At 39.2% G+C, this 21,643-nt stretch overlaps 1 protein-coding gene across 1 annotated transcript in view; it reads left to right on the plus strand.

Moving 5' to 3' along the window:
* The first annotated feature begins 1,737 nt into the window (after positions 1–1,737).
* The window catches only part of SYT10 (synaptotagmin 10), a 64,674-nt gene continuing 44,768 nt past the window's right edge, over positions 1,738–21,643 (plus strand). Inside the window, exons 1-2 of the mRNA XM_008140549.3 lie at positions 1,738–1,888; positions 20,474–20,831. Of these exons, the coding sequence (XP_008138771.1) occupies positions 1,738–1,888; positions 20,474–20,831 (509 nt within the window). The remainder of the gene's footprint in view (positions 1,889–20,473; positions 20,832–21,643) is intronic.

Raw genomic sequence — 21,643 nt, forward strand, 5'->3', positions numbered from 1 at the left:
AATGTGCATAAAGACAAAAGCAAATGAAGCCTGCAGATTTTAGTTTGTCTTCATTCATGATAAAAATAGTCCTAGTTATAGCAATTGTTCTATGAATCAGGTCAAAATGATTCAACTAATGAATGCTAACCTACTGGGAGGCTGTGCCTAATAATTATAGTAAGTTTTACCATAGTGTCCTTACAGAGGAAATAATTTATCATAAACTGACCAGTAGTTGGAAATAAGATTATCTATTCTACTAGTAAAAAATATGCTAACAAGTTCAGGATATTCCACTTCAAAAATCAAGAATCCTCATCTAATTAAAGGTTAAATCAATCCTCAGGTTACAATATGGGATCAAACTCTGCCTAAAAACAATCTAAAGACAAGGTAAATGCATGTACTGTAACCTTGTGGTTCGTGTTTATCAACATTATTTTGCAGCGTTAGCTCCGTAAGTAATGTGCACCCGTTTACATTAAAGAAGTATAAGAACAGGAAGTCCAAGCCCCTCATTTTACAGACTGAGGTAAAGACCTGAGAGCAATTTCTTCAAGGGTAAGCAGAGGTTGTGTGACAGATTTGAATTTAACCTTTCTCCCCTTTAACATACAGGCCTTGTCTTTTCCAGACTTAAGTCCCTTGCACAGGTGACAAAGGGGACTTACCAAGTAGTGCATTCTCAATTGCCATTAACGGATTAATCGACAGAATTCTGACTACTAATACAAATAACACACTTCGTTTTGTGATCTTCTAAGAGGGTCAAAAAAACAAAAAAACAACTAAAGCAAACAATTTAAATTTGCCTATTCACTGTACTTATGCATAAAGAAAAACTGGACTGGGTGAAAAATAAATGCACCTCCTGTTGAATTTTACAAGTATTAATAATGAGACCTCTAGGTTAAATATTCTGTGTTAAACCATCACCGATAGAAATCATTTTAAAAATGCTTTCCAGGGATGTCTTTCTCCTTCCTATGGACGCCTGGTTAGATTATTCACCTATACATCTTTAAAATTTAACTTTTTCCATGTGTCTTCCGTTGGATTGACGCTTCGTTAAAGAAGAAGCGGAGAGAAACACAGGAGAACGTATCTGTAGTAAAGTTGAAAGGACTGAGGGTTGGTGGGGGCGGGGTCTGAGCCTGGGAAAAGTACCGAGAAAACTGAGATCTCCCCGCCCCGCTGCGCACCCACCCGTGCACCCCCGGCCTCAGCAGGGAGGCCCAGCACCAGCGCCGGACCGCCCCCTCGGGTGCCCACCCTCCCCAGCTGAGGGCGGCGGGGGCGCTGTGCGCTCCCCCTCGCGTCGTCCGGACCCGCGCGGAGCTGCGATTGGACGCGCCAGCCTCCGGCACCCGCCGGGAACACAAAAGCGCTGGGAAGGGGAGGGGGGCGTTCTTGGGAGTCCAGGGCTTTTGCTCCATTCCGTCTCCCCCCTCTCCTCCGCACTCCATGCCCCGGTTCTCTAGGCAGCTCGCCTCGGCTTGCTCTCCGCGGCCGGGAGTCGGCGCACACCTCGCCGCGGCCGCCTCGCGCGGGCTCCCGCCCAGCCCCTCCGCCCGCTCCCGCGCCCTCCGCTCCCGCCATGGGGCCAACTTGGGGCTCCTAAGAGTTGCCGCCTCTCAGCCGCGCGCGCTGCGGCCCAAGTCCCCGCGGGCGGGATATGGCTTAGGACGCCAGAGGGGCCAGCCGAGAGGCAAAGGCGAGGGGAGGGCAGCCAACTGAGGAAAAAGAGGCCAAACGATGAGTTTCCAGAATGAGGACCGAGTGAACAGCCTGTGCCAGAAGGCGCTGCACATCGTCTACGAGCTGTGTTTCGCGGGCCAGGTGGAGTCGGAGAAGTGCTCGGGCATCTTGCCCCCGGACCGAGGCAGCCAGGGCGGAGGCAGCACAGGTAACCGGGGAGGACCCCGCTCGCGTCCGCGCGCTCCCCTCCGAGCTCCCGGTTCCGTCCTCCCGCGCCGCGCTGGCGGCGTCTTTAGGGCGCAGCGCCTTCCTACCTTGCTCCTTCCTCCTACTCAGCAGCTGGCTACTTGGGAGTGCGGGCTTTTCCTGGGTGGTCTCCCCATCGCCACCCGCCCGGCTCCTTCCACTTCTCGGGTCTGCTCCTGGCCCGCCGTCTGGCTCCCTGGCTTCTGCGCCCCTTCGCCGCGCACTCCCACGCCTCGCGTCTCCCTCCCCGAGCGGAGCGGCCAGCGCGGGCTGCGGCGCAGGGGCCGCTCGCCTGGGGGACTCGGGCTGCCCGACCTTGCCCCGGGCTTGGGGAAGGGGCCTGGCGTCCGAGCTTGGATGCAAAGAATTGCCTTGCACAAGGGGGCTGCCTTGGCCTCGGAAGGCAGGGGGGACCCTGGAGAGGGTAACTCGAAGCTGCAACCTGTTGAGCACTTGATAGTTTCCAAAGCCCTTTAATATATATGATTCTCCAGGCTCCGTGTCCACGGTGGCAAAGCAGCAGGGGTTATTGATCGCCCCTCAGGACACACACAGAGTGAGTGGAGGAGAGGGGAAAGGTTATAAATCCTTCCCTCGCACACGCTCTCGGACGCACCCCAACCTACAGGCGTCTTCCTACCCCTTTAGGAAACTTGGAAATAAATGGGGTGGGATGGAGGAGGACATTGACCATCAGAAATCTGGAGATGGGAAGAGATCTCAGGTGGCAGACTTCTCTCAAGAGGGAGGGACGGAGGGAGGGGCCTTCTCAGAACCTCTGTTTTGGCCACGCTTTGGGGCAAGGGTCTTAACCACCTGCGCAGTGACGTGGTCAGCCTGTTGTTCTGTTCACATGGGAGGGATGGACTCCGGGTTTGTGGTTCGCGTGTTCGCCAGGGTCCCCCGAGAGAGTCACTTGTTGCTTTGGGAGATAAACACTGGCTGTGGGATTTTTGGCATAGGGTTTCCATGCCTCCTGGAGGGTCTTGTTTCTTCCCTACGCTCCTCCGTCCCTCTAGTCTCCCAGAGGGGCTTCGTGCGTTGCCGGTAGCCAGGGCAACAAGTAAGAGCTGGACCTCTAAGCTCTGGGAGGAGCGCTACTGCGGAGAGCCTTGCTTGCTGGGAAGGAGGCCAGAAGGGTGCACCCCGCCCCCCCCCCCCCCACCCTCCCCACCACCACCACCAAAACAGAGGGAGAGGGGATGGAGGTGGGAATAAATTTGGTTTAGCTTTTACGCACCGTAATTTAAATGGAATGTCTGCGGGGTTTTGAATGCTCTGATCCTAGGTGAGAGAAACCTAGAGAGGCTCCCGTGTGCACTTGGCAGAACCTGAGGAGATGCTGCTCCTTGGACCCCGGAGCAGCATAATCCATTATTGCTGCTGTCCACGTGCTGGAAACTTAGACGTTTTATGAATCTATAGTAACCACAACAGAAGTCTTTCCCATTTGTTCAGTAGGTGTTAAATTCCTAGGAATGGATGATACTCAACTATTAGAGGGAGCGACTGGGTGAACATCACATATACGCGTGTCATTTGTATGGTTGCTAAGCATGGGGTAAACTGTCAAAATAGTGTGACCATAACGTTCTCTGTGGTGATACTGGATAAGCTCTTCTGAAATGTCTTTAGGGATTCACATGCTAAAGATTAGACTCAGAAAAGGGTGTACAGTGGGAGAAATGACCCGTCTAAAGACCCGTTTTTTTTGGGGGGGAGGTGGGGTCAATTAACAGTTGATGCTGTGGAGAAAAATACTAATTTCTTCCCTTCCTTCCCCTTTGTGATCATACACCAAGTAGTGTTTTCCTGGGTCTCGGACTGGCTGATAATGTGGAAAATTTGTGAGGGTTGGAAACCAAATAGTACTAGCTTCTCAATCTTTGTAAATGCACAACTCTATTAGCCTAAGGTAAAACACAGTGCTGTATATGAATTGAAGAAAGGGTTCTGAGCTTAGCCTAAGCACTACAAGAGGTAGTGGTCACCCTAATTCCTTTGAACTCTCCATTGGGAACAAAAAAGGGGAGGTTAGTCTAAAACAAATACATGGACATTTTCCCCCTTACGGGAAAATATATGCGATTCAAATGTGGTATTTAATTTGACATATGAATATATATATTGAGTGGCTGTCACTAAAGAAAACACTCTGCTAGGCTGTGTCTGACATACAAAGATGCACCAGATTTCATCACACTTTCCATTTGTAAATCTAGGCAACAGAAGTAAAATGCTTTAATTGGCAAATAAACTCCCAATATCAAGAGGCATCTATGAAGTGAATTCTAAGATTAGTTACCAAATCTTTAATTGTATTAATCAGCCACTCAGCCTCACGTGTTTTAAAGTAGATTTTCTTATAACTTATGCACCTGTGCCCTTTACCATAGGTTCCAAAATAACACTTTCCGTAGGTGATCCTTCTACTACTCACTATTCGCCTAATTAGAAGCACGTCACTGGTAGGAGGACCTTGACATTGAATGGTACAGTGGTTATTTACTTTGAATGTTAATCAGCACTGCCCAGATGGTGTCAGTTACTCTAAGGTTGCAGTGACAATTGCAGGCTTCCAGATTGTGTGTATTTTTAGATGCTTTCACACGGAGTAGAGGGAGAGAAATTGAGGTAATCCCAATTAAACTCAATCTGCATTAAAGAAGTCATGAGTTACATATTTAAATAAGACATTATCCTACAGGTTTTTAAAATGTCAATACAGAGCAAGTTTCACCACCCCTTTCTCTGTATCAGCAGTAGCAGTGATATTGATATTGAGAGTTTACCAATTAAGTTGACCAATCCCATATTTCAGTAAAATTTGTAAAGACTTAGACTTCCTGCAGCTACCAACACTAGTTACTCTACTCTTTTGGAACAGTTTGTTAAAGACATCATTGATGTCAACATCACTAGTACACTAGAAACTTCATTATGTGTAATTTTTAGAAAATCAGATTTTCACAGTCTTTTTACCATTGATTCTCCCATCTCCTTAAAGAAATATGTCTACCTTGGCTGGTTTGGCTCAGTGGATAGAGCATCAGCCTGGGGACTGAAGGGTCCTGAGTTCAATTTTGGTCAAGGGCACTTGCTAAGGTTGCAGGTTCCACCCCCAGTAGGGGGCGTGCAGGAGGCAGCCAATCAATGATTCTCTCTCATCATTGATGTTTCTTTCTCTCTCTCCTTCTCCCTTTCTCTCTGAAATCAATAAATATCTATAATAATAAAAGCATAATATGCTAATTAGACCAGACGGCCAAACAGCGCAACGACCATCCGGATGACCTTCTGGACAAAGCCAGGGCTGTGAGGGCTGAGCCCCTTGCATGAATTTTGTGCATCGGGCCTCTAGTATATATATATAAAAAAAAAAGATATGTCACCCACTAAATTATCTTAATGCACAATATGATTTAATACTAAAACACTTAGGAAAAATACAAAACAATATATTGGTCTCAAATATTTTTTTTTAGATATACTGTGACTAAATATATGTAATATTTTCTGAGCCTGATTTGGGTTCATTTCCAGTCAGTCTTTAATTACTACTCCATGTCCAAATGCTTTTAAGGTTTTAGAAAACTAGGTTGTTTGCAAGGCAGACCTCATAAATCATGGCTAACCAAACCCACTTAAACTTAGTCATATCACAATTGTATAGATCTGGGTTAATGTAAATAGTTGAAATAAACATTTAATACATCAATGATTTAATTTTGCATTTTGCCACTTTTAATTTGAAACTAAATTTTTAAAATAAAAGTTTTAGATGTAGTGCTGAGTAGGCAAATGGCAAAGAATTTCATTGAAGTTAATTATTAAGAAAAGAGATAGCTACATAAAATTTTAAAAGTTACATAATGATTTTCCTCTGTGGTTAAGGAATTTAAATTTTAACATAAGAGCTTAAAATGAGTAAGGGGACTTCATAAGTTTTTCTCTACAGACATAAAGCAATGATTACTCAGTTAATTTATTTATAATTGTTATATCATTAAACTGCTGAGTTTTACACATTCTAATCAGCGTATAAAGAATTACAATTTAGAAACAGTGGAATTTTTTGTGTGTGTGACTTGTAAATTTGGAAGAAAGCAAGTAAATCACAATGAATTCAGAAGTATGGACCATTTGAAGACGATGCATAAGAGGATTTCATCCTTCCTCTCCATTGTCACTCCACTGATGAATGACCTGGTTCTTATATTTCTGGTCTCAATTTTGCTTGCTCATCAATACATGTTGTGCTTTGTCTTAATTTTTTCTAAAGGGAAATGGACAACTACTTTCAAAGGCCAAGCAGGTCCCAGCAAGCATCTAATTTTCTTAATTCTAAAACATCAATATGTTTGCAGTATTAGCAGGATATTTTCTCTTGTAACAAATTAAGATCTATAAATTCTCTTTATTTGAGCAGTAAGTCTCTGACATCTGATTCTTATAAGATTGATTTTATGTACAAAGTATATAGCTACCCATTTTATTCAAATCACATTTTCTTTAAAACCTAATCATTATTGTAATCTTGTTTAGTGGCAAAAAAAATCTTATTTGGGGGATATATCTGATTCATTTGTTGTATAAAATTCTGGCAGAAAACAAACATTATCATAAATATTTAATAAAATTTCCAGTGCCAATTAAAATGATCTATACTTGAAAATATAGTTGTGTTCTTCCTGATTTACATTGTAATCTACTAATGATGTGCACATTAAGTCAATAGAATATAAACTCTTTGAGGACAATTGTTTGTTTACTGTTTTGTCCTTAGTGCCAGGAAAAATCTGTGGCTCCTAATAGAATCTCAATGAATGAATAGTTGAATCAATGAATTTGTCCTCAAGAAGCCTCAACTTCCTTATTTATAAAATTATGGGTGGTATTTAATAACCTTCAAATCCCTTTTGTAAAGAAATTGCATATAGTTGTATGTTTGTGCCTCCAGTTTCTAATACAGTATCCTATGTAGATAAGCATCATAATATTTAATTTCTGGAATGACAGGAATTACAGTACTTGAGGCATTTAGAAGCTAAAATGTAATGAGCAACATGCTCATGAAAAAGCAATGGACACCGTCACTATATTTGTGTTGTATAATAAATGTATGAGTTTACTGAAGTTCTACTAAAGTGTATATGTCTGTTTAATATATCCATGTATAGTAGTAAAAGGAAAGCCTGTTTCCTTAAGTAGAAATGAGTTTGAAAATAATATATCATTATTCAAATTGCTGTTAGTCATTCCAGTTAGAACTAGAAATCATTGTTTTACAGTTGTGAAAACTAATGCAGGAAAAGTTGGCAACTTCCCTACAAATTACAACTAGTTAGTGATGGAGCTAGGAACCCAGGGCTCCTAAGATCCTAGGCTCAACAAAAAGTAGGAATAAGAAGAGATCCTGGGGGCATTCATGGTGCTAAAGGGCATTGGAACAAATGTTTGTAAAGATAAACTCTTAACTATTATTATACTGTTGGCTGTAATTAGTGGTATACCATAAGATATCTATAAGATTTCTTAGTATACAATTATGACCCAAGCCCTAAACTTTCTTTTTATTATATTTGCTGTCATCCTAATATAAGATACAGTATTCATTTTTTACTTGAATACATGCATGCATATGCAGTTAAGTATAGCAACTGTTTACTCATATCCTTTGCCAAATATATAATTGATTTATTTCAACAGTAAAATCTTGTAAAAGGTTTTAGTGTGTTTCAAATACACAATTTGAACTGATATAATTATAAATATAACTCCTTTTATATGTTCATAAAAAAACCAATAATGAAAGCAGATATTAAATTACCAGTTACATTGTTTTTAATTATATTTTTATTGATTTCAGAGAGGGAGAGAGAGAGAGAGAGAGAGAGAGAGAGAGAGAGAGAGAGAGAGAGAGAGAGAGAGAGAGAGAGAAAGAGAGAGAGAGAGAAACATCAGTGATGTGAGAGAATTATTGGTTGGCTGTCTCCTGCACGCCCCCGACTGGGGATTAAGCCCACAACCTGGGCACATGCCCTTGACTAGAATCAAACCTGGGACCCTTCAGTCCGTAAGCCAATGCTCTATCCACTGAGCCAAAACAGCTAAGGTGTTTTTAATTTTTAATTAGAAAAACAATACATTAAAATTGCATTGATTTATTTTCCCACCATATTTTAGCTAAGTAATTAACAGCCCATATTATTATTAAAATTCAGTACTATGAGCATTGAAGACAGAATATTACAAAAGAGATGAAAGTTATCTATTTAAAGATTCCAAAGTATAATTGGTATGAATGTGTCAAAGAAAACTAGACCTCCTGTTAGGGAGTGTTATTAAAGATCAATAAATTATTTTACTTGTATCTAATTTGTACAATACCAATTTGTTTTGTTGGTGGAATACCCAACACTGGCCAAGTTTAGAAACAAAATCCCTGACTGAAGAGATAGCTTCTTGTTATTATCTCATACATTAGTTTTTCTTTTCCTCATAACATTAAATATCCTAAGTGGCCACTGAAGCTGTGAGAGCTGACATTAACATGACCTATGTAGACTATTAGAAAACAAGACACCACATATAATTGGAATTGTGCTATGATGGCCTCAGAGCTACAAAAGTAGAATCATCTTGGGGTGGTTGGGACAGGATGGGGGAGGCGACTGATATTAATAACTATTTATTTCATTCAGGTACACCCTGAAGTGTGTTATAATCTACTGTCCAATTTAACATTTCATCATTAAATAGGAAACAATTACAGTCAATTTTTTAAATCTTGTAAATGTCAGTTTGTTCATAGGGCAGAATTATTTTAAATGAACAGCAAAGACTATTGTATTCTCTTCAGCCCTTATTATCCCCATAGTTCTGTTTCAGAAGTCATAAATTTAAGGGATAATTGATATAACAATATTAAAAAGCTTACTATCATTTCTAATATGTTTCTGTATGAGTTATTAATGTATACACGAAGTGGTTTTAGTCTTACACTTTTATTCAACAACTATTTATTGAGCACTTACTATGTGAAAGCCACTGTTCCAGATAGTAAAATGTACTGGTGCCATTAATTGAATGCTGTGCACAGTTGTGCAAGTTAATTTAAATATATAATTAACATACAATCACAGGTTATATATCATTTACTCAGGAATGAGCATATATAAAGACTTTTTAAAATAAATTTGGGTATTTGAATACCATATTGGGATATCATATTATCTTAGAGCCTAATCTAATTTTTATTGAATCTAAGATGTTATTGATTATGAGATGCACCGTTATTTTACATGGTACCAGAAAAATAAAACAACCAAATGGGTTAAAGTAACTTTAAAGTTCTGAGTCTAATCTTTCTGAATGCCTTTTTTGATTCAGAATTGAAGATGCCTTTGTTATTCCACTCATTATTAGACTGTATGCCATCAAGAGTGCTATCAAGAAAGTTATTGATGCTTTTTTTTTTCTTAAAATAATTTACAAAAACACAAAGTCTGTTTTTGTTGTGCTCCTAAGTTAGCTGTACAATTATGTGGAATGTAGGCAATGTTGCCAAACTCAACTAACACACAATATGCTCCCACCTAATCCCACCAAAAATTTGGCTTAAAGGGTCAAAGGTATGCTTCACTGTTCTCTTCAATGTTTCCTTCCCAGCCACTGAGATTTATTCAGTGGCCTTCAGTAATGATGCTTTTCCTGTGGTGCATACATCGAGAAAGCAATGGCACCATTACTTCCTGGCTATTAGTGATTGTAACAAGCGATTGATACTGATATTGACTCTGATTTCAGGAAGTGAAAATGTTTAAAAATATTGATTTTATAATCAAATCTATAATAATAAAATCGTAATATGCTAATTAGACTGGATGGCTGAAGAATCTTCCGGACGACCTTCCGGATGACCTTCTGGGTGAAGCCGGGGCTGTGAGGGCCGAGCCCCTTGCACAAATTTCATGCATCAGGCCTCTAGTATGATATAAAGTTTTTTTTTTATCATTTACTGAAATTCAAAACAAAGGCAAAAGCAATACTATTCAAGTGGAAACTGTAAGAGGCATTGCTGCAAGGGTAAGTACATGGAATGATTCTGTATTGAATTTGTAGATGAGGAAGAGATTGCTAGTTGTTTCCCAATATTCGCTTTCCCCTTCTGTTTCACAGATTGGAATCCTTTCTTTTTAAGTGGCATGTGGCAGAATTAAATTTTTAAAAAAAACCAACAACTTAAAAAGGACAACTTTTCTCAATCTCACTTGTAGTTTGGTGCAGCCATATGACTAAGTTCTGTTGCTAGGAATGTCAGCAGCAGTGATGTGCACTTCTTCCAGATTGTGCCCTTAAAATGAAAGGACTGTCACTCATCATCCATGTCCCTTGTTATTCTTCCTCCATTCAGCCGCCTGGAATATGGACATGGTGTCTTGCCATCTTAGACTTGAAGGAAAAGGCAAAACCCTTTGCATAGCAAAGCAAAAATGCAGAAGAAACCAAGATTCCAGACACCTTGAAGCTAATGTACTGCCCTGGCCTGCTTATTCCAGAAGAGTTAGTTACCTGAGCGAGAAACTTCTGTCTTGTTTAAACCACTATTAATTTTGTCCCTTGTTATAGAAATCAGAAGTATGCCCTATTATAATAGTACTAGAGGCCCAGTGCACGAAATTCGTGCATGGAGGGGGGGGTGTCCCTCCGCCCAGCCTGCACCCTCTCCAATCTGGGACCCACCAGGATCAGGCCTAAACAGGCAGTCGGACATCCCTCTCACAATCCAGAACTGCTGGCTCCCAACTGCTCGCCTGCCTGCCTTCCTGATTGCCCCTAACTGCTTCTGCCTGCCAGCCTGATCACCACCTAACCACTCCCCTGCCAGCCTGATTGATGCCTAACTGCTCCCCTGCCAGCCTGTTTGCCCCTAACTGCCCTCCCCTGCAGGCATGGTCACCCCTAACTGCCCTCCCCTGCTGGCCTGATCGCCCACAACTGCCCTCACTTGCAGGCCTGGTCCCTCCCAACTGCCCTCTCCTGCTGGCCATCTTGTGGTGGCCATCTTGTGTCCACATGTGGGCAGGATCTTTGACCACATGGGAGCAGCCATCTTGTGTGTTGGTGTGATGGTCAATCTGCATATTACTCTTTTATTAAATAGGATAGAGGACTGGTACATGGGTGGGGGCCAGCTGGTTTGCCCTGAAGGGTGTCCCGGATCAAGGTGGGAGTTCCCTTGGGGCGTGGGGTGGCCTGGGCGAGGGGCCTGTGGTGATTTGCAGGCTGGCCACGCCCCCCGGCGACCCAAGCAGAGGCCCTGGTATCTGGGATTTATTTATCTTCTACAATTGAAACTTTGTAGCCTGGAGTGGAGCCAAGCCTTCTGCTTGCTCCATGGCGGCAGCCATTTCTGTTGGGATTTATTTATCTTCTATAATTGAAACTTTGTAGCCTTAAGCGGAGGCCAAGACAGGCCAGGGCTGCAGAAGCTTGGCTTCCTCCGTCACTGGGGGCAACCCTAGCCTCCTGCTCTCTCCAGCTCCGTGGCTGCTGCCATTTTTGTTGGGATTTATTTATCTTCTATCATTGAAACTTTGTAGCCTTGAGTGGAGGCCTGAGCCCACCAGGGTGTGTGGAAAGGTTGGCTTCCTCCATCGCCGGGGAAACCCAAGCCTCCCTCCTGCTCAGTGGTCACAGCCATCTTGGTTGGGGTTAATTTGCATACTCGCTCCTGATTGGCTTGTGGGCGTGGCTTGTGGGTGTAGTGGAGTGATGGTTAATTTTCATATTACTCTTTTATAAGATAGGATTACCATAAGTAATTCCAAATTTTTATCTTAGCAGCGCTTGCCTCAACTTCCCTGAGGCAGCTCACTTTAGTTTTTTTGAATAGGATATTTACTTTGATTTAAGTTTTATTGCCCCTCTTTCTTGACAGAATGATGCCATAAATGTGGTCTGTGGTCAGGCAATAATGGAAACCACCATAAAAACAAAAAGCTAGGAATATCCATGAACTAAATTAGAATTTAATTATGAGAAATAAATTTTTGTACATTTTTAAAATTTACTAGCATTTAAAAATTTGGAAACAAGATACAGAATGTGCAGATAAGAGTATCAACTAAAGCAGTGGTAATTGGGAATTCAGAGCATGCCAGTTGGTCTATGCTTTTCTGTTCGATAATAGCCATCTGCATGGGGAGTAGGTAATTAGAGTTAAATTTTCATAATCCACAGTGAATAGGATCTTGTGGTAGTTATGATCTGGTTATACAGAGTTTAGTAAAAGTTTCTGAGAAATAGGCATTTTTAGGCTTACTCTGTTTTCTCAGTTTTTCAGAACTGTGTCACTTTATTTCAAGATACCAAGATGTGATAACAGAGTGTGACTTCTATAGAAAAAAAATGAGTCAGAAATATACAGTCAGACAGAGAGTGATAGAGCAATGGTTATATATGTACTAGAGGCCCGATGCACGAAGATTCATGCAAGAATGGGCCTTCCTCCCCCTGGCTGCAGGCAGTGCCTTTGCTCTGGCCAGAGCCGCCTTTCCGCCTCCCCACGCTGCCCAGAGGCCTGGAGCAGCTGGGGTGGTGCCTGTGTATGCAAATTAACCTGCCATCTTTGTTGGGTTAATTTGCATACTCACTCCTGATTGGCTGGTGGGCATCACAAAGGTATGGTCTATTAGCATGTTACTCTTTTATTAGGTAGGTGTAAGCAAACCAGAACTTGAGCAATTTTAAATCTAATTATCTAAGAGCCTTCTCTAATTTTCTTAAATTTCATTAACTTTTAGTCTTACCAAGATATAATAGGATGAATGTTATATAGTGGATTCTTTTTAATTATACAGACATTAAAAATTTTAGCCAGCAAGTCCTAGTCATCACGTTGGCCCACTGCAATGAGCAACTTTATAATCCGTATGGAAAAGGCAAGCCATTCATACTTATCACCCTGGACTCCCAGGTGGCACCTTTCCTCCAGTGATCTTCTCTTCTTCACCACCTTATCTCTCTTCTTTATGATCATGCCCAAACACTTGCTATAATGCTGAAAAAATACTGTCTTAGAATTATAAATTCAGGTATCTCAGCCTACAACCAAAAGCTCCTATGATTTCATCTTTCTCATGTAGAAACTTCAAAATGTTCACTTTCCTACTTTTCTGTGAATTCCCTATCAGTAAAATATGGCATCACACTTATGAGGCATCCTTCATCATTGCAGTCACTTTTTCCTTTGAGGTTTATCAGAGTCCTGGATAAGGGGGGACCTCATTCGTGGACAAATTCATCTGTGTCTCTATCCCTACACCAAAGCAACTGGAATAATTAGGTGATTTTTAAAACCAGGCAGACTCGTATCACTCACTCTATTAGTATAAAATTTCAAAAGAAGCTTCAATTTTGACCAAAAATTCTATTTTTTTCCAATTAAGTTTTCTTTTGTCCTCTATGTTCCTATTTCAAACTTTTCCACTCTAGTTAAATATTCCAAACTATTCCCAAATAACTGACGGTTAACCCTAACTTCCACTTTGGAGAGAAAATACAAATAAGAATTTACTTGACTTCCTACCAAAAACATATAAACTTACTCATTCCAGAACCACCCTCCTTTGCTTACAATGGAAGAAGCGATCCAATTGTTTTACCTCTGCGTCAGCCCCCATCCATTTTCATGTGTTATGGGACTTCAATATTAATTATTCACTCTTGCTTAACTTTCTATCTCTTTCTGTGTACTCATTCCTTCCCATAAGTTTTAAAACGTACTTAAGTATTACACATCTTACTAAAAGTACCTTCATCAATGCCACATTCTACTCGAGTTGTTGATCTAACTCTCCTCTTTTCCTAAATCTGGTTTCCTGAAGGAATTATCTAGTCATAGAATTCACATCCTCACTCCATTAATCTAGTTAACACCTTTGTTTCTCTAGCCTCATTGAATTCATTAAAGACCTACTTGTTAAAGTTAATGGTTACGTAACCCTCAAATTATTCTCCTTCAAACTTATGAAAACACATTGATCTGATTTTTTTTTTATACTCCTACTCTTTACCAAACTTTATCCATGCAAGCTTTTTGTTCCTTAAAGTTATATTTCTTAAATATTGGTGTAATCAGGATTTTGTGGAGGAGTTTATCTTCTCTTTCTTGGATTCAGATTCCACTATTTAAGTAAGTCCTTCAATTTTATCTTGAGTTGCAGTTTGCTCAGAATTTCTACTAGCATGACCACAGGTACTGGAAACTCAGTAAGGCCAAAGCGGAAGTTAGGGTCTTCCTTACATCATCATCCTGTTTGTCTCCTAAAGTGTCACATTCTTGTCCTTCAGTCCACACTCTTTCACTACAGCTTTGACTTCCCAATTATCTCCGGAATCTGATCTTTTTACCCATTTGAGAAACCCTCATTTGGAGCCGCTATAATCTTTTATGTGGATGACTATTGTAATTCTGTTAACTAGTTTCTCTTCTACTCTGGCTTGCACTCTTATCTTCTCCCTAGCCAGAGCAGCATTTCTGAAATGTATACCGGACCATGTCAGTAATTGACTTAAAAATGTTACTAGGGCTACTTGTTTTTCTCTGCACTAAATCCAAAGTTATAATATTCTTTATGTCATGGTTAAATGTTGAATCACAATCACAAAAGAATCATTAAAAACATTTTGATGACTTTATAAATCCTCCCGTAATCTTTTGATAGATTATTTTTTATTTTGTTAAACAGATTTTGTTGAAAAAATCATGTCATAAAAATCTAAGTATTAAACAGATTTTTAAAATATTTTTAATGATTAGTCATAATTGCAAGCAATGTAAAATTATATAAAATGCAAGAAGCTTATTTATATAGTATTATTTTTTATTCTTCAAAAAATAAAATTGCATTTAATCTACCTTCTTTCACTTGTTGCTATTGAGGGGAAATACCTTGTCTCCTTGCTTTATGTTTCTGGATTGAAGGAGATGCAAGATGGGAATATTTATGGAACCTTATCCCACTCCCATCTCTGAGATATGACTTAGCAGTTACCCTTCCTTTGAGGTGTATGCTCAGGAAACAAATATTCTCTGCTCCTCCACGTAGTGAATTTTACAGGATTGAGTCCTGATGGGGAATACCTATGGTAAGTTTAATGAATTCAAGGTGATATATTAGCAAGTCCACTTTCTAATAGACCTAAGGTGATATTCCCAAGTATTTTAATTGCCACCAGCTTGAATACTGTGTCTGTCCCTCAGCTGTGCTCTGCACAAAATAAGTAGGAAAATAGAATGTTATTTATTAGCTTCCTAAACATTAACATTTACTTAGAAATATTGGTCTCCATTATAAAAAAATTCACTCTTCAGTACCAGATATCATCACAAGATAAGCCTCTGCTCTCCTTTCTAAACTGTGACCCACCATTCAATTTATACCCACTCCATGTCTTTGCCTTTTTACTCCCCAGTACTTACTCTTGGTTTAAAAAAAGATAATTGATAATAATAGCAACCCATTTTCATATATATTATGTGAATTACTTAAATACTTTATATACATTTTCTTATTTAAATCTCACAGCATTTCTATGAAATAAATATCCCTACTTTATTGAGGTTCTTAAAACCTAAACAGCTTACCCAAAAATCACACAATGGTGGAGTGGACATTTGAATCTATGTCTAAATTGTTCCACAGTACAAGCTGTTATACTACCTTCCTAATAGAAGTGTTTCTGCATATTCCCTCCAAATCAGTCAACTTTAGGTCAGTCAGTCACCTTGAACTCCAGAGTGTCTTTTTAGACAACTCCCAAAATATATATTCAGTAGCTCAATAAACATTTTTGACTTTGTGATATATATACTAGACACTAGAAATAAGAAAGTGAATAAATTTGGATTTTGTTCTGAGGGATAGGGGAGTGAGTGTATTGGTAGTATGGGAACATTTGGAAAAGCAAAATAAGTACAGATCCATAATCCCTTATCCACAATTATGAAACCTCAAAATCCTGAAAACAGAACATTATTTTGTAAATTATGACAATTTGGTATTAACACCTCACCTGAATTGGCATTAACTACTTACAGTCTTTAATCATCCCACTCAGTGTTAACTAATTCAGATAGTTCATTATAGATATATTAATGTGTTTAATTACTAGATGTTATCCCGGATAATGTGTACCATGTTACCTTTGTAATATCCAAAATAAAATAATAATAATTTTGAAACCTATCATGTTCTAAGAGTGTGGGTTAAAGAATTATAGGCCAATCAATTATTATAATACTAGTGTTAGAGTGGTGGGTGTGCTTTAAAAGCCTGTAGGAATAGGAGAAGCAGAGAGAGCTTCAGGCAAGAGGTATTATTGTATCTCATTATTGAAGAATGAATAGAAATTTTCCAGGCAGCCAAATAGGAGGAGAAAATATAGTGGAGCTACATGAAACAGCCTGAACAAATTCCTGAGAGAGGAATGGTGTAGTCAGAGTAAGAAGTATAGGTAGGAGAGTGGCAGAAGAATGAAGCTGGGTCAATAGCCAGGAGTCAAATCACAAAGATGCTATGGAATGCCATGCAAAGTTTGGCTAAGAAGTGACCTGGAAGGATGTTAGGCTAATAGAGCTAAGACAGTGAGTATATAACTCAGTTGCCAGGACAGGACTTGGTTTTTCTTCGTGCTACCCTGGAATTATTGGTAGCACACCCTTTCACTTGCAAAAGTGACTTGGTTGAAATGTTTTATGGTTCCACCAAATGATAGAACCAGATACTCATTTTAGAAAGAATATTGTCAGCAATGGGCAAGATGGAACTGGGGTCAGCCACACGGCTTTTCTCTAAGATGAGAACAACCTTATGAATGCCAAAGCCCATCACTAAGGAACAAGGGCATAAGAGGATTTCATAAAATCCTTGTGGGTGGAGTAATAAAAGATCTCTAATGTCTGACCCCCGTTAGTAAGAAAGGAGGAGTGTTCCGTTACAGACTGAAAACTACTCCCCGCCTTTTCCCTACCTCACATTGTCCCACAGTTTTCTTATATCTTGGTGTTTGGAGAAGTTAGCCTGTTGGAGAAGTTAATTTGGTTAAAATATTCATAAAATACAATGTAAATGGGGCTGAAAATAATTGAAGATTAGGAAGCCAGCCTAACTGGTTTGGCTCAGTGGGTAGAGCATTGGCCTTCGGACTGAAAGGTCCCAGGTTTGATTCTGGTCAAGGGCATGTACCTTGGTTGCAAGCACATCCCCAATAGGAGGTGTACAGGAGGCAGCTGATTGATGTTTCTCTCTCATCAGTGTTTCTAACTCTCTATCCCTCTCTCTTCCTCTCTGTAAAAAATCAATAAAATTATTTAAAAAAAATTAGGAAGCCATAATTGTCATATTTATTCTTCCATTTTAAAACCATAGTTAATACTCAGGAAGCACCTTAATTTTATATATTTTTGTCTTTCCCACAAGTATGCTGCTGATGAAAATAAAAAGTAAAAATAAAGTGAAGTACAAAATATAAAATATGATCAGACATTCCTCACCAAGGGAATATAAATGGGAAATATATTCAATTATTGATGACTGGAAAGTGAGGAAAATATTAATGGCTCTATATCACATATCAAATTAATATTTATCCTTATAATTAAGTAACAGTAAAAATTTGGAATTATTTTAATTTCTGAATGGATTTTCATTAGCTACAAATTGGGAGTTTAAACAGAACCATTTTATCTTACTAATCAGGAAAATGTAAATTAAAATAAGGTATCATTTTTCCCATCAGATCAGTGAAAATTTAAGTACAACAATATTTCTCTGAGATTATAGGAACTGACAAACTCACGTGATGTTTTGTTACAGCCTCTCTGGGGTCAAAATTTAGAAATACCTAGTAAAACTAGATATGTGCATAACCTGTGACCCTACAATTCTTTCTAGATATTAACCTTAGAGAAACATCCCCAGATATGCATATGGAAGAGGGTACAAGGACACTAATTATAGCTGTGTTGTAATAGCAAGACATTGGGCATAAACTACATATCCATTATGATGACGTATTATAGATTGCTATGTGACATAAACTTGGACCTCAAGTGTTGCTGAATAAAAAAAATAAAGCAAATTGAAGAAATATGAAGTAAACCATTTATGTAAAAAGTATGTTTTTGTTCATATATATATATATATATATATATATATATCTATTTCAGAGAGGAAGGGAGAGGGAGAGAGAGATAGAAACATCAGTGATGAGAGAGAATCATTGATTGGCTGCCTCCTGCACGCCCCCTACTGGGGGTCGAGCCCACAACCCGGGCATGTGCCCTTGACTAGACTCAAACCCGGGACCCTTCAGTCCACAGGCTGACGCTCTATCCACTGAGCCAAACCAGGTAGGGTTGTAAAAAGTATGTTAAACAATTCTGTGTTTTTATGTTTTTCCAGAGATATTTTTGTTTATTAGTGCTTGGCCTGGATAGATACACACCTAACAGAGATCAGTGGTTGCTTCTGGGGAGGAAAAGAACGCCTGGATTTACAGCGCCAGTTGAAGGAAATTAGGTTTATTCTGTATTCGTTTGCTAAGGTTGCCAAAACCAAGTTCCACAGACAGAGTGGCTTGAGATAAAGGTGTCAGGAAGGGTTGATTGCTTCTGAGGTCTCTCGTCTTGGCTGGCAGAGGGCCACTTTCTCCCTTTGTCTTCACATGGTCATCCCTCTGTGAGTATCTTTGTCCCTATCTCCTCTTCTTGGAAAGACGCCAGTCATATTGGATGAGGGCCCATCCATATGACCTTATTTTGCCTTAATCATCAATTTAAAGGCCCTATCTCCAAATGCAGTCACAGTCTGAGGAACGGACTTCAACATGCAAAATTTTGGTGGGGTAGAGGAACAGACATAATTCAGCCTATAACATATTCCTAACATTTTTATTTAAAACAAATGAAAGAAATTGGGTTCATATTTGACATGGAGGCTAAACTAAATTTGTGAAATAAATTGCAAAGTTATTTGAATCTAGAACAATTTTCCTTCGTAGGAAACCTATTTGGTCTTCAGAACTTGAAGAATACTAGAACACCAGATTGCTAGCATTGGTTACCTAGGGATATGAAAATGGAAGCAGATAGGGAGATATTTACTTTTTTAAAATAGACTTTACTTTGTAGAATGGTTTTAGATGTACAGAAAAAATTGTGAAGATAATACAAGTTTTCTTTTATTATGATTTTATGTTAGGATAGTACATTTATTGCAATTAATGAAGCAGTATTGGAACATGGTTAACTGAAGTGTATACTTTATTCAAATGTCCTTAGTGTTTACCTAATATCCTTTTTTATTCCAGGATTCCACCTGGGATACCACATTGCACTTAGTTGTCATGTCTCCTCAGTCTCCCCTTGGCTATGACAGTTTCTCAGACTTTATTTTATTTTTGATGACCTTGACAGTTTTGAAGAGTACCAGTCAGGTATTTTGTAGAATGCTCTACTACTGCAATTTGTCTTATATTTTTCTCATAATTGGACTCAGGCTACAGGTTTAAGGGAGGAAGACCACAGAGGTAAAGTGTCATTTCCATCAGGTCATATGAAGTGTACATGCTATCGATACAATTTATCACTCTTGATGTTCAACTTGACCCCTGGGTGAGGTTTCTCCACTGTAAAGTTACGCCTCTTTTACCCCTTTCCATACTGCGTTCTTTGGCAGGAAGTTACTGTGTGCAATCCACACTTGAGTAAGGGCATGTGCTCCACCTTCCTGAGGGCTAAATATCTCCATAAATTGTTTGTAATTCTTCTGCCTAAGAGAATTTATGTAGTCAATCTTATTAATGTTTGTATTATATTTCTTTGAATCATTTTACATAATAAGTATATATTAATTTGTAAATATTTTGCAATAAGAATATTGTAAAGGGATTTAGATAACAAATCCTAAACTAGTTTTGGACTTTGGAAATTAGGAGCATGCAAGGTTATCAAACTATGGGGTTTGAAAATACAGCTAATAGTGCACACATTCTCTATGAGTAATATGTTATTCTCATTTACACTATATAAAGTGGTTTATACAAATATTTAACATTATTCCCTGCTCAGAGAGAGAGAAAGTTGAATTAAAGGTGAAGCAAACGAAGCTTTTTCTGCCTATGCAGTTTCTGAGTTTCTTAAGCTTCATGACTTCATGGCATTTTGCAAATAGCCAACCTTCATTTTGCAAACTCTTGGACCCCTTGTCATGTCCTTGGAAATAATATGCATCTATCATGCTTTTTTGGTATACAACCAAAACTTTCCCTGGGATGGGATTTTTCAAATATGTCCTTTGAGAATTTTCTGACATAATTACTAACTTCTCCCTACCAAGATAACTTAACATTTAATTTTTGAAATTCTAAATGAGGAAGCTATTATTAATAGTTATAATGTAAAATCACCTCGCCACTTCTGCTCTTTTATATATGTATCAATGAACTAATATTTCTTCACATTGTAACTTTTCCCCAGATATTTCGGTCAGCTTGTTAGCAGTCGTCGTCGGCTTCTGTGGCCTGGCCCTGTTGGTCGTCTCTCTTTTTGTCTTCTGGAAGTTGTGCTGGCCTTGCTGGAAGAGCAATCCCGTGACCTCCAACGTCGATGCTGTCCCGCAGACCCCTGAGAGTGCTCCTGCCGAAGTGCTTGAGACTGAAGAGAAGAAAGAGCTTAAAGAAAATGGAAAGCCAGCACTGAAAGCTATTGAGCCTGCAATAAAAATCAGCCACACTTCCCCCGATATCCCAGCAGAAGTTCAAACTGCTTTAAAAGAACATTTAATTAAGCATGCACGTGTGCAAAGACAAATTACTGAGCCTGCATCTTCAACCCGGTAAGGGAAGTTGAAACATTTAAAACTGTGTGTGTGTGTGTGTGTGTGTGTGTGTGTGTGTGTGTGTGTTATGTATGTGTGTTGTGTGAGTATTGTGTGATTTCAGAAGAGAGAAAAACAGGTGGGAAAGGAGAAAAAGAGATAAACAGAAGAAATGAGAAATACATATGAAACATAATTAATTGGATAGAGGGAATGGGTAGGACAGATTATTATTATTGACTCTTTCCCTTGAAATATTATTAGTTGATAATTACTGCATATAATCTTTCAATTTAGTTGAATTCAACCAATAAATATCAAGAAAACAGGCATGGCATGAAATCATCTAGACGTTCACAATCAAAGCCTAGGAACAGAGATGGATGTTGACTCTACAGTTGTTTAGCACGACACCATAAACATGGGGTTGCTGGAAATGTTCATTGCTTTGAATTTACATAGACCATACTCTTACACTGGACTGAGTATGGTAAGTCCCACAAGAGCTCTGTTGAATATCAGAAACAGACATGAAAAGAACAAAGAGAGAGACATTTTACCTCAGTCTGGAAAAAAAATCATTTAAAATTTGCTTTAATGAAAATAAGTTGCTATAGTGTATTTTAGATTGTGTTAACTGTTAAGGAAAAAGAGATTCTTATGAGGAGTCATTTTTCCTACTAAGTGCATGTGGTCTTCAATCCTTAAAATGAACAACATGCTAGTAGCAGTTTCTCTTTATTTCCCAGAAGTAGTAACTAATTTTAACCTAGTGCGGGGTAATAAATGGTACTGGCAGGTAAGTTGCTAACTGACTTTCTGATCTTCCC

The sequence above is a fragment of the Eptesicus fuscus genome, chromosome 7 (assembly GCF_027574615.1).
Source record: "Eptesicus fuscus isolate TK198812 chromosome 7, DD_ASM_mEF_20220401, whole genome shotgun sequence".
Classification (NCBI taxonomy): Eukaryota; Metazoa; Chordata; class Mammalia; order Chiroptera; family Vespertilionidae; genus Eptesicus; species Eptesicus fuscus.